General features: G+C 38.7%; 1 protein-coding gene across 1 annotated transcript in view; it reads right to left on the bottom strand.

Annotated features, from left to right (window-relative positions):
• The window catches only part of LOC122667263, a 99,516-nt gene that overhangs the window by 29,471 nt on the left and 52,849 nt on the right, over positions 1 to 17,196 (bottom strand). The window contains exons 6-11 of the mRNA XM_043863519.1: positions 14,316 to 14,906; positions 13,454 to 14,209; positions 10,653 to 10,937; positions 5,271 to 5,426; positions 1,027 to 1,478; positions 176 to 665 (exon numbers count right to left, since the gene is read on the bottom strand). Coding sequence (XP_043719454.1) covers positions 176 to 665; positions 1,027 to 1,478; positions 5,271 to 5,426; positions 10,653 to 10,937; positions 13,454 to 14,209; positions 14,316 to 14,906 — 2,730 coding nt within the window. The remainder of the gene's footprint in view (positions 1 to 175; positions 666 to 1,026; positions 1,479 to 5,270; positions 5,427 to 10,652; positions 10,938 to 13,453; positions 14,210 to 14,315; positions 14,907 to 17,196) is intronic.

Here is a 17,196-nt window from a genome sequence, read left to right as displayed (position 1 = left end):
CACTAGATCCAATTCAGCAAATCACTCCATCCACACCCAATCTTGACTCAGTAGCTCATGATATTTCAACCAAAGGTTTCATGACTACAACAAAGTCACAACTTATATGAGCAATTAAACCAACTTATAAGATTTCAAGCCATAGGTTCATGCGTCGAGTAAAGTGAGAACTTACATATGTCTGGGCAGCAAAATTTACATCCGTCCACTCCTTCTCAGGTATTAATCTTCCACTCCTTCTAGCCTCCATTTTAGCCATCGGTATAAATTGTAGAACCTCATCAAGGGCTTTCTGTATATTTGGGTCCTCAAAATCATCCCACCTTTCTGCCATCATAGCTGACTCAGGAGAATTTTCAACGCCTTTGGTGAGACCGGGAATAAGACCTTCCACTGATGAAGAATGTCGAACTGACTGACCGCAGCCACCAGGATTCAGGTTCTCATTCCCAAGAATTTTATCCAAATGTTCAACATATCTTTCACCAAGCACGTTACAGAGCCTCATTAATGTTTTTCTGAAATTGAGGTTACTGTTCAGTAATGTCATTCTTCTTCTGCACGTACTCGAATTTGCTGGAAGGCCAGGAAGTGAGGCCCAATCAGTGCGATTAAATCTAGCTCCAAGAGCTGCACGATGTTTTACATATTGGATCACCAACTCTCTGCAAGAGAGAACTATTTATCAGAAGCACAGCGAATGAACATTTGGCTTACATACTTGCATAAGTTATACATGCTAAACATGCTAGATGCTATTTTACTTTTTTTTTGGGCAGGGGGTGGGGAGAGATGGAATGTGATTCATTTTAGATTTTTAGAATGAGATAGATCCACCACAGAGACCTACATAGCCAAGGTCAGAACAAACTTCTCTTCAAGTATTTCTTTGAAAAATTTACCACTCTCTCACACCAACATTGGAAGAAGCCAATGGTGGATCCACCCAGTTTGATGTTTTTGTTTACAAAATAATATTACCATCCCACAGTCTACCCATGTGTATCTTAATTTTCCCATTATTACCTATCTGCCATTTCTGTCCATGAAAACTTTCTTTGGCGTGCAGGTTTAAACCTTGAAAGGGCACACTTTCTGATCAGATCATAATTATCCGTTTCTTCTTCCTCCTCAACTTCATTGGTTTCCAACTCTTCATCAGTTTTGAAATTACCCTGTTCACCACATTCTTGCAAAAGACTGTCATGGTCTTGTGGAGAAGTTATGACCTGATTTTCTTCTTCCACATATTGGCTGTCAACATCAGATAATATGGGCCGTATCTGCTTGCCCCTTTTGCCAGTCACTCCATCAATTTTTACACGGGTTGATGACCTTGATTTTGAAGATCTTTTTCTTTTCCGAGAGGTTGATCCATCATTACTTATCGCTGGTTGAAATTCTTGGCCTTTGTGTCTCAAATATTGCTGAAATCTATTAAGACGTTGTTGCTGCTTGTCAGAATAGACACGAAGCACCTGCATTTTTTGTTGTTGAAGAATACTCAGAAGGCTTTAAATGTGTAATTTTAACAAAACAAACTCCAGATAAATGTTGAATTGGTAATAGTGAGAACATATGGGAACTTTAACATTATAATTACAGAACAAAACAAGTTAGCAGAATAGAGAAAAGCATAACAGTACCATATCAAAGCAGTAATAAATGAATTTTAAAACTTTTATGACAGAATCCCCAACTTCTACAAGAAGGAAAAGCTAGAAACACTAGCATAGTAACATTTGTTGACTGCATCGTTAGCTCATGGGCACTATACACATACAAGTGAAATTCTGCCTATTTCACCCAAAGTTCGAATTTTCACTTTTGAGCCAGGTTTCACCGAAATATTTTGCGTAATGGTTGAAACCTAACTGAAACCTAGTAAGTTTCGGCTGCAGGTTTCAACTACTGGTTTTGAGGACCAAATTAGGTAATAAATAAGCAAATACCCCCCTATTTGAATCCGATAAAAATAGTTTAAAAAATCAAATTCTAAAAAGATAAATAGTCAACCCCCCAATTCAAGAACAAAAACTGGATTTTCGGCGGTAGATGAAATTTTCAACTTTGTAATGTTGGGGTTTTTCTAAAATCTAAAAATTTCATAAATCTTAATATGGTAAAACATTGCTAAAAACCAAAAGTGCAGTAAAATATTCATTTGTTTTGATATCTAAAAAAATTTTTCATTCAGAGCGATTTTAAACAGCATTCACGCACACCAAATTAAGTTTGACCAGAAAATAACTCCTACAATATAAATCAGATTTAAGCAATCTTGGATTTGTTTGAAATTGCTCTGAATGAAAATGTCCTTTGAGTATAAAAGATTTCTTGTGTATCTGTGCACTTCAACCAACAGTTTGACACACATTACTCCTGCACAAAAATCTCTCTAATATAGAGGCCATTTTTCAAGGGCATCTACAACTCTTTTGAAAGAAGCTCAAAACCATGCCAAATCCCCCCTCCACCATGGGAGTATATGAATTCTGGGATTGGGAAATGATATCAGCCTCTAGAGAACAATGCCCAAAATTTACATATGACATCCCCAGACACCATAGTTATCAAGGAGGGAAGGCGACCATGGCAATTTAGAGGGTCAAAACTCAAAGCGACACCGCCATGGCGGCAAGGCGCCCGCCATGGAGTCCAAGGTGACCAAGGAGCCTGGACGCCATGGCGACGCCTTGATAACTATGCCAGGCACCAAAGGTGAGTGATAGGTCCAACATTTTTTAAACTACTACACCAGGAATTAGTAGGGATAGGAGTTGGATAAAATCATGCCCCATCCAAATTGGTTATGGTTTAGTTTGACTCCAAGAGGGTTAAAAGTGGATATGGAAAGGATCTCTTCTGGGACTCCATAGTTTTTTTTATGTCAAAAGTAAAGTTGCGAGGATCTCTTCTAGATGTGCTAGCTCCCCAAGGAACAGACATATTGTTGTATCCTGGGGTCTCCCTCCCTCCCTGCTCCATCCCTCTGTACCCCCCCCCCCCTCACCTCCTTAAGGGGTGAGCTTTGTACTTTGTTTCTTTTTGTTTTGTCTTGTATCTCCCCCCTCTAATTTGCGAGGTTCCCTGCTTTTTTTCTCTCCTTTTGGTAATGAAGTTTTTATCCACCCAAAAAAAAGAGGATGGGTTTGGCAGGTAAGAAACCAACCATTTTAATAGGCTAGAAATCAATAACTCGGTAAGCTATTGCATCCCCAAACATCAAAATGTTCTGGTCTAGTGGTTTACAGTCCATTAAATACTATACATAACTTCAATAGATGAACCACACATATTCTCTTCGTATTGAAAGTACCCAGTTTGGCCAGGGGTAAGCACAATTGTATTTCATGCCTTATTCATGAAAACCTATAGCAGTCATGGTGCCAAGGTGAGCCAAGGTGGTGGCTATCAGTCTTGAGCCATAGGTGAGGCCTATCCAAAGCCAAGGCACCGAAGGCAAGCCCTCAACTGCCCATATTTTACACCAATTCTGAGTATGCCTGCCGATTTCATGGATATTTGTCTCTCTTCTTTGTCTTCTCCTTTTTCCCTTGCTTCCCCTTTTCATTTAATTCTTCTTGCTCTTCTTCTTTCCCTTTTTCACCCTTGGTCTGGTCTGGCACCTTGACACTTGAGGCAACCAGTTTCCGAGAGCAACACATATTTGGGTCCTAGGCATGACCTAGGTTAGGCTAGAGAAGGCCTTGACAAATGACAATTATGTCCAATTCGGTTCACATAATATAAGACGTAGAAGACATAGCTCTCATCTTCTTGAAAGATGGACAAAAGGAAGAATACGAAGAAATTTTTTAATGACAGATTGACAGGGTAGCAACAATTTTCAACAAGCCCTCCACTAATTAAGCTAATATCACATCCAATTTTTTGTTTCTTCCTACCAAATTCCTTTCAACTAGTGTCCTTTTGAGTTCTCTCACTAAACTAACATATAACTAACTCATCCGACCCAATTTGAGGAAGCTTCAGCAAACTCTAGCTCAGCCATGAAGTACAGCTACCTGCTGTTACCATATTCTATTTTTCTTTTGACCGTCACAAGTCAAATTAAAGCAAGCAAGGGATCTTCCTGCCATCCAAGGAAATTTGAAGGAGAAAATCCCAAAACAGAACTTAAACAAGATGAAGATAATAAAAGAACAGCAGAAAAATAAAGAACAACTACAAAAACCAAACCAACAAGCTCACCAGTCTGCAACCCTGGGAATAGTGCAAGAAGGAGAAATTGCCCATGGTTCATTCCCTACACAAGTACCAATACCTTAAGACATAATTGCAGTAACTCATCAGATCAAGTATACTTGTTTACAGTCCTATACATAGACTACCCTTCACAAAACAAGATTAAACATACTATAATACAAAATCCTAAAACAGATGACTGTTTGATAATAACAACTTCTATTATGAATCGAATTACAATTTAGCATCTCCTATGAGTGCTCAAACCCTTTCCTATTTTAAAAAAAAAAAATTAATAATAAAATAAATAGATTTGACCTAGAAATCCTAAGCTACTTAGAATTCTAAAAGTAGAAAACCGTTACAGATCAACACCCTATCAGTAAATTGGCCATATCACTCCCAATACAACGTAGAATAAAAAATCTTGGTCTCGTTAGATAGGTAACTAAATTACCTATCAAACAACACCAATGTCAGGCAAAATAGAGAAGTTTTCATCATCCAAAAGTAAGCTCTAAGAAAAGTCACGGAAATGACTCAATTTCTTGTAATGTGATATTCCCAATCACCAAACTATTGCAATATTCTGTAGGGCATATCCAAACCACTCACTGGGATTCTCCTGCATTAATCCCCCGCGGTTGAGAAAAACTCGTCCATGAGTTTTAAAGTGTTCAGGCACCACCTTCTCAGCAACAAAAGTCCTCTTCAAGTTCAACCCAATGAGTATGAATCAGCAACTCTAAGTTCTTCCTTTCTAAAATGAACTCCACAAGTCCAAACCCTCTTGTTAGGCACAGAAGAAGATATCAGCTATTTGGACATTAAAGATATTACTCCAGTACTCTTCCCATCTGGAAAAACTAGAACAATTTTCTTAGTTCAAGAGTATTTGACCACCTCCACGTGGAACCTTCCTAACACGATTAATACCATGATGAATCAGAAAAACTATATTCTATTGTTACCTGTCCTCACAATCTACGAAACAGTAAAATGTATATATATTCACTCATAAATAAGTAAAACTCATTAAGCAGACTAAACATAATACTAACCTGTTCAAAGGTGAGATTAAGATCCCTAGCAATTTTCTCACATTCCTTGAATGAAAGCTTTTTGTTTGGATCATCATTTACTACACGCTTGAGCAGCTGAGCACGCTGGTCAGCAGTCATAACCCGAACTGAAGCCCATGACCGGAGATGGAAAACCTGCGACAAAACAAATTTCAAAAGCTCTGCCAACAACCAATAAAAGGAGAGAGAGAGAGAGAGAGAGAGAGATTGATGTAAAATGCACTTAAGTTTTTTTTTTTTTTTTTAAAAAGGTTGGGAAATTTCTGCAATTAGTTATTAGACAAAACAGATACAAAAGGAAGAGTTTCTAAATAAAAGTACCACATACAGGCATCAGTGAAGGACATCACCACCACGATGAATAATTTCTATTTCAGTCACTGAAAGTGTCAGGATATAGAGCATAAGAAACTGTTTGAAATCAACATACTTGACACTTCACCAACTAAGCTAAAGAGTACGTGTGGCAGCAAGGTATCCCAATCTCAACACCCTAGACCAAGGGATTTACATTGTTTGGCATACCACTCACTAATATGGAAAACCAGACTTTCCAAATGCAAGTATCCCTTGAATCCATATTTCCCTATTTCCCATCTATTCCATTGCACTCATCCAGAAGCTCCACATCATATATGTACACTTTTCTCAAGTCAGTTAACTGATTAAAGTAAACCTATACTTGATTGATAAATAGGTCTTGAAAAGATCCATCAAATATAATAGTTACCACACACAGAGGTCCTTTAATTGATATGCTTAAAACATTGTAACAGTTATATTTTGGCAAATTCTACAAAAGAAGGAAAAATAGGCAGTGGATGGAAAATAATCATCAATGAGTCTCAAAATGTCTACAATAGTGTTTCCATTCCTATGTGCATGATGGCCCTGATCTTCACTGGAGCATGGCAATGACGATCACCAATGTCAAGTCAACAAAGACAAAATGGTATGCCACATGTGAAAAATGCTGATGCAGGCGAGATATAATATCACAAGCATGGATATCCTTTTCTAAGGCCTTTAACTATTTATAGTCCAAGCTGGATTAGGATTTAATCTTAAACTTGAGGAGTTTATTTACGGAATCCTAGTTGAAGTTGATTTAAGCTTGAGTGAAAACTATCACATGGCTAGAGTCCAATAGGACTTGATTGAGTCATAGTAGGATAAGTTTCTGTTTCAAGTTAATTAAGGTTGTTCCCTCATAGGACAAGTTTCAATATAGAATAGGATTCAGCCATAGAGCTCTGGCCATGTGCTATATATAATGATGCTCAGTTTTTGTAAGATTCCTTTCATATGGCTAATTTACAATTTGGTCCCTCCACGTTAGGGTACCTCTCATCTGGGTCCTTCAAATTAGAGGATACTATTTTTGGGTCCCTCCATAGAGGGAGTGTGTTTGAAAACCCTAGCCCTAACTGAAGAAATTAAAGTTTAATAGCTCAAGATGAATAGAGTTGGATGTCTTATGTTTTGAACCACAACTTAGAATAGAGGACTTATAACAAAATATGAAGAACAAACGGGTCAAGAGCAAGGAAAAATAAAAGACTCAGGATATAGGTCTGATCTTAGTTAGTAAGTTCGGGAACGGATACGTACGGCAGTTAAACGGATTAGACGGTAATAATACTTTTCAAAAATCCGGCTTCATCGGCAATAATACTTTAAAAAAAACGGACATATATTCATTATATAACATGCATTCACCACCTAATAAACAAAATAATATCATGATTTTATTAACTAAAATAAACACAATAATATAATATGCTATATAACATCTCTAAGATTATCATTTAACATACCAAAATATCAATAATCTACAAGAAATGAATGTAGATTGTCCGAAAATGACATGAGCAAGTTGAAAGACCGTAGAAACAAGAGGAGAGTACAAGACTTAAGTGCCGCTTTGTTGAACGGAGATGGCGAGGATGATTGGAGATGGAGGGCGGCTACTTTTGCCTCGCTACGGTTGGATGTTCAACGAAATCGAAAGGGACGAAAGGGAAAGTGAAATCGTTTCCCTAAATTCTAATCTTTTGGATAATTTTTTTATAAAAGCGTATAATACGTGTATTATTCGAGTATAATACGTGCTTGCTTAAAAACGCGTTTTTTATAAAAATACGGAAAATACGGGGACGGGAGTATTATACGTTTAAAAATATGGGAACGCTGTATAATACGCGTATGATACGCGACTTTACTAACTAAGGGTCTGATAGGTGAAATGGTTATTTTTAATCTCATAAACAAGGTTCAGAATGGGGCAAATTCTTGTCAAGGGAAGCTTTTGCTAGGATGGATAAGTGGCTGAAATCTCAGAAAATTCTGCAGTTAGTAACAGGGGGCAATAGGGGTGGTAATAGACTGCTTCCAAAATAGGGGAACAGTGAAAGTATGGTATGCCGGAGGTTCTGGAGTTGGAATTTATCAGGGTTAGGTATGGAGGGTGCTGGGATGATGTTTGCTTGGGTGAACATCAATCTCAAAATCAATAAATAGAAGTTTGCTCACATATTTTATTGGTGGTTCATAGATACGGTACAGTGTGTAATGTAGTCCTAGGTAGGTAGGAGACCTACTAGGAGCCAGTTCAACCAGGATCTAGTCTAAACAGGTCATCCGAATGGGTGAAACTTGAGTTTTAGGTCAAAATTAGGGTTAAAGTTAGGTTTAAGTTAGGGTTGTCTTCTATAGAAATGATGGGCAGATGAAGGGAAGTCTAATGGTATAGGTTTTATGATGTTTGAGTGAATGGAAGTAGGTTAGATGAGTTGGGCAGCAAGAAAAGGTTATTTGAGACAATTCCTAATGGAGGTAGGAGAAGGGGATTCTAGGGTTTAGGGTGGGGGGGTTTGATGAAACTTGGATAGAGTGTCAATAATGATGTAAGGGATGTATGCTGAAAGTTTGGTTTGAAACTAATGGACAGATTTGAAGTTATGGAGGAATCCTAGTTAGGGTAGGAGTGAGAAGAAGGTTTAAACAAAGTTCAGATTCAAACTTACTGGATTTGAAGAGATCTTCAATGGCAGTAGCTTTGAAGATGAACAATGGGGTCTCCCGATCTACACGATGCAAGGAGATAAGTAGCAGCCCCCTCGATCTTCACGATGCAAGGAGTCGATTGGAGATCCACCAATCCCTTCACCTTGATATTACTCACAAGGCAACCTTGATATTACTCACAAGGCACACTCACGATGGAGCAAAGGCAGCAAGCATAAAGCTGAGATTTTATTAATCAAAATTCGTATCCAATGCTGGCCTCCCTTACAAACTTATATAGAAGACTCAAAAATAGACTTAGACACTAAAAAGGAATGGCCTAACCCTATCCCTAACCTATTAGCTAACTTAAACTGACTAGGAAACTGAAATAGACTCAAAATAGAGTCCTAATCCAGCCCAACTAAACAATTAAAAGAAAAACTAATAAAATCACTTAAATTGAACCATTAGTTGAACCGGTTCAATTTAAAACACCAAATAAAAAGCTAAGTATGGAAATAAAACTAAGTATGGGAGCTAATCCCGTATGCAACCTATTTACCCATATTTTAGGCCCATAAAAGTGGCCTATTACATTAGAAACCCATGGGATCAAAGGTCCAACATGTATGTAACCCAACCCTAGACTTATTCCTAATAAAAGAAGCCCAGTTTGGTGATAAATCTGCATCAGTGTGACATTTTACCTCTGATGGTTTGTCACATTTTTCTTGGGTGACCGTGGTTGGTCGACAGAAAGGAACAGCATTGTGGGTATGAGATACCTATTCCTTCAAGCAAGGTGGCCTTGATATGAAGCTGCTTCCCACTAAGGACCTTCCAGCCATTAAGCTCAAGCGGACAGCGGGGTCGTTTTTCCTCCAACGGCATCCTTGGTCCTCATTCAAACTCGACTGAGTCCAATATTCTATATGCTGCCTCTAGATGGGTTAAGTGAGGATCATGCATATAATGGCTCACTACACTCACAGCAAAGGCTATATCTGGCCGTGTGTGGGAAAAAAGATATATAGGCGTCCCACCAACCTTTGGTAGCTACCTTAATCCACTGGCTCGCCATCCTTATTCTTTAGATGAGTGTTAGGCTCTAATGGAGTTTCAGCAGGCTTACACCCCAGCATCCCTGTGTCTAATAGAAGGTCAAGCATATACTTCCATTGAGAAAGGACGATACCTTGAGCAGAATGAGCAACCTCAATTCCAAGAAAATATCGCAGCTTTCCCAGGTCCTTAATTTCAAATTTTGTCCCCAAGTAGGTCTTCAGTTTGGTTATCTCATCAGCATGACTCCCAGTAATTACTATGTTATCTACATAGACAATCAAAACTGTGATATGCTGACAAGTCTTCTTGATAAACAACGTGTGACCAACATTGCTTTGTTTATAACCAATGGACATCATAGCTCTATGGAACCGGCCAAACCAAGCTCTTGGGAACTGTTTTAGAGCATATAAAGTTCTCTTCAAACGACACACTTTGCCTTGAATTTCTGGAGCAGCAAAGCCAGGAGGAATACCATATACACCTCTTCTTCAAGCTCCCCGTGGACAAAGGATTAAAGAGAAAAGAGTTATGGTTGAAGCTGTGAGACGCAGCAACAGTGAGAGACCGTGGGTGAGAGGCCCTAAGTGAGAGGATGATGGGCTGAGAGAGCTGATCCTATCCCCTCTTCTATATCCCCCTCCTCTTCTTCTCATCCTTTATGTTCTTCTCTCATATGTAAACAGTAATAAAAAAAAGAAATAAAAGTTTCAGTTATTCAATTTGTTCTTCCTTATTGTGTTGATCCTGGCTGCAATCGATCTCTCACTGGTTTATTCCCTGGTTCGAGGTCGCCTATCCATTACTCTCTGTCCATTTTCTGAGTAATATAATAGCTAGAAAGAATCTCAAGACCACTTTTTATTCTTCCTCTTTTTCTTCCTGCTTCACCCCTTTTCTAGAAGACAGATTGGTAGCAGAGCCCCTGGGGTGTTTTATGAGTTGACTAAAGATATCGTCGTCTTGTTTTTTCCATAGATTAGTTCCCTGCTTCTGGTACAAGCCAAGAAGCAAGCCTGGCACATCAATCCTTGCTCAGCATAAGCACGCTAGGTTTAATTGTCATTAATTAACAGTTGGAAAAGGATGATACAAAAAGTTCCAAAAGCAGGTTAGAGTTTAGATCAAGCAAAAATCTAAACGAGGACCTCAAGTTGGGTTCACAGTACAGCACCCCTATACCCTACCTCATTGTACGATAACTTTATATTCTCCACCAGAACATTTAGACATAACTATTATACATAAATCTAAGACTACCTCACAATGAAAATACAAAATACATACCTCCTGAACAACAGATCCAGGAAACGCATGCAATGCAGCCGGTGGATAAGCAGCAGCATAACAATATTCCAATGTTTTCCAATATTCATCAACAGCTTCCCTGCTTAATAAGACAAAATCATGTCTAATTCTTGGGCGGAGATCAACAGAACTAAAAACTGAACTTGCAGGGGGCATTGATATTGGTTCCTCAATGTAAGGTCGAAGCTCCATTGCATGTGAGAGAATGGCCTGTGGAATCCTTTCTGCTTCTTCTGCATGTCCATCAGTCACTAGCCGAATCAACTAGAAGCAACAGAATCAGTTGTTAGGTATGAGCAAGTGTGCGAATATACAAACCATAGAAAGAAACTTTTTCCATTTCCCAATTTTCTTTTCAAGGAAGAAGAAATATGTCAGCAAGCACGATGGAAAGAAATGGTTGTTCTATCTTTACACCTAAAGCCACTTGTTTAGGGATACCCATCATGTCATTCTGATAAAGGAATTTTCTTGAGCATCAAGTTAATGCAACTACATAAGATAATTAATATACAATCAGATCATTAAACCTTTCTCTTCTGGATCCTTCCCATTGAAATTTATCAGACAGTCCAGATTATTACAATATTAAATTAAATCTGTCCCACATAATTAATTTTTAGCCCAGGAGATCTTCTAGGTGGGACCAGAAGGGGCTTTCTCAAGCCCAATAAATATCATGAAAGAAGCATAATAGATGACCTTGACCAACCAACACACACAAGCATACTTGCACCAAATCTTGAAAACAGTAGTTTAAGAACTGTAAAAAATATTATAGATCCATGTCTAGCTTGGCATGCAGTGGATATGCCAGGTCAGATGGGTCCATGCATGCCATCCCAACTGCATTATGCACAATGTCCGCCTCTAAAAATGCAGTCGTTTAACATTGTAGTTTTTTTAAATTTCAGTTTGCATGCATATTTTTTGTATAAAGTTTCCTAGATTGACAAGTAAATGGTGGCTAATTTTAAATGAAATTCAAAATTTCAGATGAAATTTTGAATTTCATTTTTTTTTTTTGGGGAGGGTGGAGTTGAATACCAAATTCATTAGCAAAGAAGAGGAGAAAAGAGAAAATGCAACAATACAAACCCAGCCTTTACATGGGGGAGGAGGAGGTGTGAATTTGTAAAATAGAAGGGGAGAGGCCCCAAGAATTTACAATAACCTATTTCTGGGAATCAGAACACTGACCAGGGGACCCTGGAATCTTAGATAAGACTTCAAACATAACGGAGTTCCAAATTTTCTGGAAGGATCTAGCTTTAGAGGTCCACCTTCGCAGGTTGCACTCAAACCAGATATGAGAGATAGCAGCACCAAAAGCTAATTTGCCCACCTTATCACAACAGGATTTCCCAGCAAAGGACATTTCAACTCAAACCCATTCTGTCAAGGGAAGAATTATTCTTCTTCTAGGTCAGTACTTGGCTAAAAGACCATACCAAACAGCTGGGGAGAAGGGCCAGGTGAAGAAGAGATGATCCACATCTTCAGAGGCAGTCCCACAAAGGCAGCAAAATATTTTAGTTTTGATAGGAGGGAAATGCAAGTGTTGAATAAAAGGCTTTGATCAAAATCTTGGAAAATGCTTATCAAAAGCCAATACAGTTTGGTCATTTTGAGAGAAAAGACCAAAATGATACATAAGTTAGATTAAAAAAAATACAGGATTCAAGTCAAAATGACAAGATTTGAACCAACAGCCACTTATTTATAAATTATAACTGCCCCCACCCCTCCCAAAAAATAAAAAGAGTTGTTATAAACGATATATTTTACAAGAAACAACCATTCTAAACCAATCAAATCACCAACTCAAAGAGATTGCAGAAGACTGAAAGTTTTCACTGGTTTATGGCGAAAAAGAACTCAATACATCTAATCTCCTGTTTTTTTTTTCAAAGTTCATAGGATGGATAGATTTCGCAATTAACAAGTAGCAGATAAAAGCATCAATACTTAAAAGTAGAGTTCATGCATTTGCACAATATCGGGGTTTAGGGAAAACCCTAATTTTCCAAAACAAAAAAATAGCTTGTATATATCACATTAACATGCCTTATAATTCTATGTTGCTTATTTATAGACAACAAATGCTTCTATCTAATAGCGAAAACTTTGGACACAGATTATACATCAAAACTCTTTAAAAACTGCATCAAATTACATAAAATTACAATAGAATGCATGTTAAAGCATGTTATGACATATGAAAGTAATTTGCATCGCTTAAAATGTAAAGTTGCTGCATTTCGTTTTTATTACATATTGCAAGGGAAAATAAAAGGGAGTGTACTTATATTTTACATCCTATACAATGTATTTTTTATTTTAAAGTGAAATTTTAAGTGATTTCACATAAAAGATATACTTCTTGGATTTTTTTTTAAAAAACAGTTGACAAACGATTTCCAATATTTTTACCATATCTCACCAATAGCGGGGATTTCAACCAAAAGTTCAGGTTTAGAAGGACCAGAGTCTGTGTATTTCTAAATGTATCCCTTAGGTACATACGCAATTACATGTGTACCAGTTTTCAAGGTCATTATATATGTAATTATGGACTTTCCCAATGTTTTTTGCACTGCACGGCTTAATGTGTCTAGCCAACTCCTTAGGATAAAGCTGAGTTCAGTGTATGGGCCTGACCTGACCCAATTATTTATTAGCCCAAAGTAGTGCAACCAGAGTAATTGGGGCCGGGTCAATCATGTCTCCAGGTAATTGGGTACCCATTGAGATTAAAAATGACAATCAGGTTACTGTACCTTCAATCGACGTAAGATATCAACTAGCCATGAGAATCGCCCTGTTGCCTGAGTATTCATTAGGCACTTGTATGTGTGCAATGGAAGATCAGAGAGACACAAACCATGCCTGCAATTCTCAACCAGATTCTCAAACTTATATGTGGACCCAACTACTTGTAAAAATAGCTCCAGCGGCATTGCCTTTATAGCTTCTTGTAGTGCAAACAGTTTGCAAGTGCTGTGAGGATTCTTCAGATCATATCCATGTTTCCCAGAGGATAAAGCATTGTCCCAACCAGATGAACCATTCAGGTAGCCCCAGAGGAAGTTATGCAGCAGCTTTACACGAACTATTTTCGCCAAAACAAAACCATTTGTGCGCATGGCTTCTGATCTAGCGGCTTGGTCATCTATAGCTACACGGCTCGGTGTCCTCTGGACACCAGTCAGTACAGGGACTGATTTATCATTCTTCAGTCGAGCTATGCCTTGACCACGGCTTTGCACGTCAAAAGCTCTCAATCTTTCATGAATTTGACCCATGACTTCAGGAGGTAGAGTATGAACAGACGGGTGCAAAACCACCTCTATCTTACGGCTACGGCCACAGTTAGTGACAACAGGGACAATAACTTGTATGCATTTGCAGAGCCCTTCATGCTGAAGCTTGTTTAAAGTCCGAGTTAAAGTCTTCCTAGCCATCAATGTGGGCTTGTCCTTCTCAAAACTCTCAAGCCACTTATGAAGCTCAACTGTTAGAATGAAATGCTCTTCCTGCACAGAAATTAAAAAATATACAAGTATGAATAATGCATTGTGAAACACAGAAGAAATAGGGGCACTGGTTAAAAATGGTGTAATTAATTGATAATTACAAGACCTGTAATCGTTCAAGTATTCTTTGTTCCCTTTGGGTACTATCAGTAGTCAAAAGACATGGGTACCTCTGACAAGATCGCAGCTTTAATGGATTTATAGAAGTGGAGGGTGATGCCTCTGATGGAACAACATCTGATTCAGTTACCATACCTCCTGAATCAACTTCTGGAGAAAGAATATTATCACCACTGTCATGAACTAAACTTTGCACACTGCTTCCACAAACCAGCATCTGGCCACTCTCACCATTGCAAGAACCATGACAAAGTTGCTTTTCCATATCCCTACCATTCATTTTTCCAGGAGTATCCAGTTCATCTTTCGAAGTAGAAGAATCAAACTGTAGAATGCCTGGAACCGATTTCTCATGAACTAGACACTTTATGTTTGGTGTAGAATGTTCACTGTTATCAAGGACAACTACAGATTTACAGGGGAATGCAGTAGATGGACTGTTCTGAGATGTCCAAAATCGATAAACCATGCCCCTGTTAAGGCTCTCTGCCTTCATGTGCATTCCGAACCTTGAGGACATTTGAAGAAGTCGATTATAACAGTTCTTCTTATTGTTAATTCCTAGCTGCTTGCACACCTGGTCATGGCAGTGACCAAATAAAAAGAATATTGGTAAATTGATATCTCAAATACATGCATACAAAAAAATCTCATACACACATCAAAAGAGAATCAATGGTACACCATAAGGAGAATCCACCAACAGTAAAAGCTTTGTGCATTTGGTATTTTGTTTCATATTCTTTGTTTTTTCTTAAATTTGCTAAGCATATGCGCTCAGCAGGGTGGAGATCGAAATCACGAGGTTCGATCAACCAATGAAGCAAGCCCTGCATTTTGGGTTGGGCTGGCCCGAACGAGCCCGGACTAGTTACAAAGACTAAAACTAGTTACAGAACTCACTAAAGAGCTAAACAGAAGGTTCCATTCCCCGTATCGCATCCCTAGCCCTGATATATTGGCAGCTAAAGAAGAGAAAGTAAAAGCAAGAAGAGGTATTATCAACAAAAGAGTCGCCCTTTTAGTAAGCCCTATGTTGTAAGGCGGAGTATATATATATATATATATATTGTTGAGAACCGTGGGATTGGAATATTCTCTCTTTACCTTAGATTATTTAGGGCTTTATTATTTTGTCATGTTTTACTCCTTGGGTTGTAATTCTTATTATAAATAGAGTAGACCTCTGTCATTATTGACAAGTCCCATCATTCTCACTGATTCTGAACTTTGTTCACAGCCCAAAACCCTGGAAAGTTTTTTCTCGTTCTTCGTTCTCCTCTACCACCACCGCAGCTGCCGCCCTTCGGAGGCAACTGCCTCCTTGTCTAGTATGGTAGGCGATTTTTGAACCATGCACCGCTAGTTTCTTCACTACGCCTACCTCACCGCGCATTCTTCCGCTACCGTGCCCACTTTTTTGGATCGCCTTTTGCAGTACCACTTCCTCCTCAGCCGCGGTCTCTCTCTCTCTCTCTCTTGGTGGGGAACATCATATTAAGTACTCTGAGATCGGATGATACCCACTTCCGCCATCACTATCATACACACACACACACGGCATGGAAACACACAGCCGCGTGATTAGTCGTTGGACCCCATATGTAGATATGGGTAATTCGCAGCTAAGCCACAGCCCTTGATATTTACCGTACGAGTTTAGAATCACCAACGAGGGTATTCGCTAGTGTGCCGTGGGATACATTGCTACTTAAAAAGGACACTAGCTTGATTACTCTGAGATCGTGTGACCTACTCTCTAGGTATATTAAAAGAACCACGTACCAACAATTCGCGACCACAAGCGATAGGTATATCGGTTCTGTCAAGGGTAACCTTGTTCTATCCTATTAGCCTACCTATTACATGCATCATGTAGGAAATTAGTCCATATATGATTAGGATATGCCACAAACTAACGTAGCAACCCTTCGGGGCCGAAAACGAGGTTCTTGGCAGTATATCCTCCTTAATGTAGTTTACTTGTCATGGGGAAGAGCTCTATTTGTCCCTCAGATGTCCCTCGATAGTCCTTAGATAGTCCCTCGATAAAAGCAACACAATTGTCTGAGTTAGTGTATCAAAAAAAAATTTGTAGCCTCGATAGTCCCTCGAAAAATGATATACTGCCCAGGATATTATGTCAATAATGGAGCTTTGGTTTCCCAAATTGAAGGTACTCTAAATTAACAAAGGATAGATTGTCGGGAGATCCTTGAGAAGGCCTCTTCGTAACGATCCTAATTCAATCTCTGGGAGCCATCGAACAAGGAAGGATTTATGGCGAGATTATAATGACTTACAGGGCCATAAGAGTCATTCCTAGGTCATTTCAAAGTCTGATGAAGATCTCACCACTAATTACCCGAGTAAGATGGAGCTAAGAGGTCAGAAATGGATCATTACGCTACTCAACCACTGCTTGTATATATATGTTTGTATATTTTCTTTGTAAACCAAAACATAAATATGTGCATATACATATATAAATAAAATTTTAAAAAAAGATAAAAATGATAATTTGTATGTCACTTAAGATCCTAAAATAATCTTTCGCCTTTGTAAGGCACAATTCCGCGATGAAAGAACTCTTTGTTGCCTGCTTGGGACTGTCAGGTCGGCCAGTTACCTCGGGCCGACCTCCACCAGTCTCCATCATTTTTGTCCAATAGAAGTCCTAGCCCATCTTCTAGACCCGCAAGGCAGAGTCCAGTAAGGTCACCTCGGCCGGCTCTTCAGAAGAAGTTTTGAGTCAAGAAATGATCATCATGTGAAGAGAGATGACTGAGATGAAGCAGCTAGTTACACAGATGGTTCAGGAAATGCAAAGTCAGCCTTGAGGGGACAGTGCACAAATCCCAGGAGAA

This window comes from Telopea speciosissima, chromosome 1, assembly GCF_018873765.1.
Source record: "Telopea speciosissima isolate NSW1024214 ecotype Mountain lineage chromosome 1, Tspe_v1, whole genome shotgun sequence".
Lineage (NCBI taxonomy): Eukaryota > Viridiplantae > Streptophyta > Magnoliopsida > Proteales > Proteaceae > Telopea > Telopea speciosissima.
Note: the sequence above shows the minus strand (reverse complement) of the source record. Positions and strands in the feature narration are given on the sequence as shown.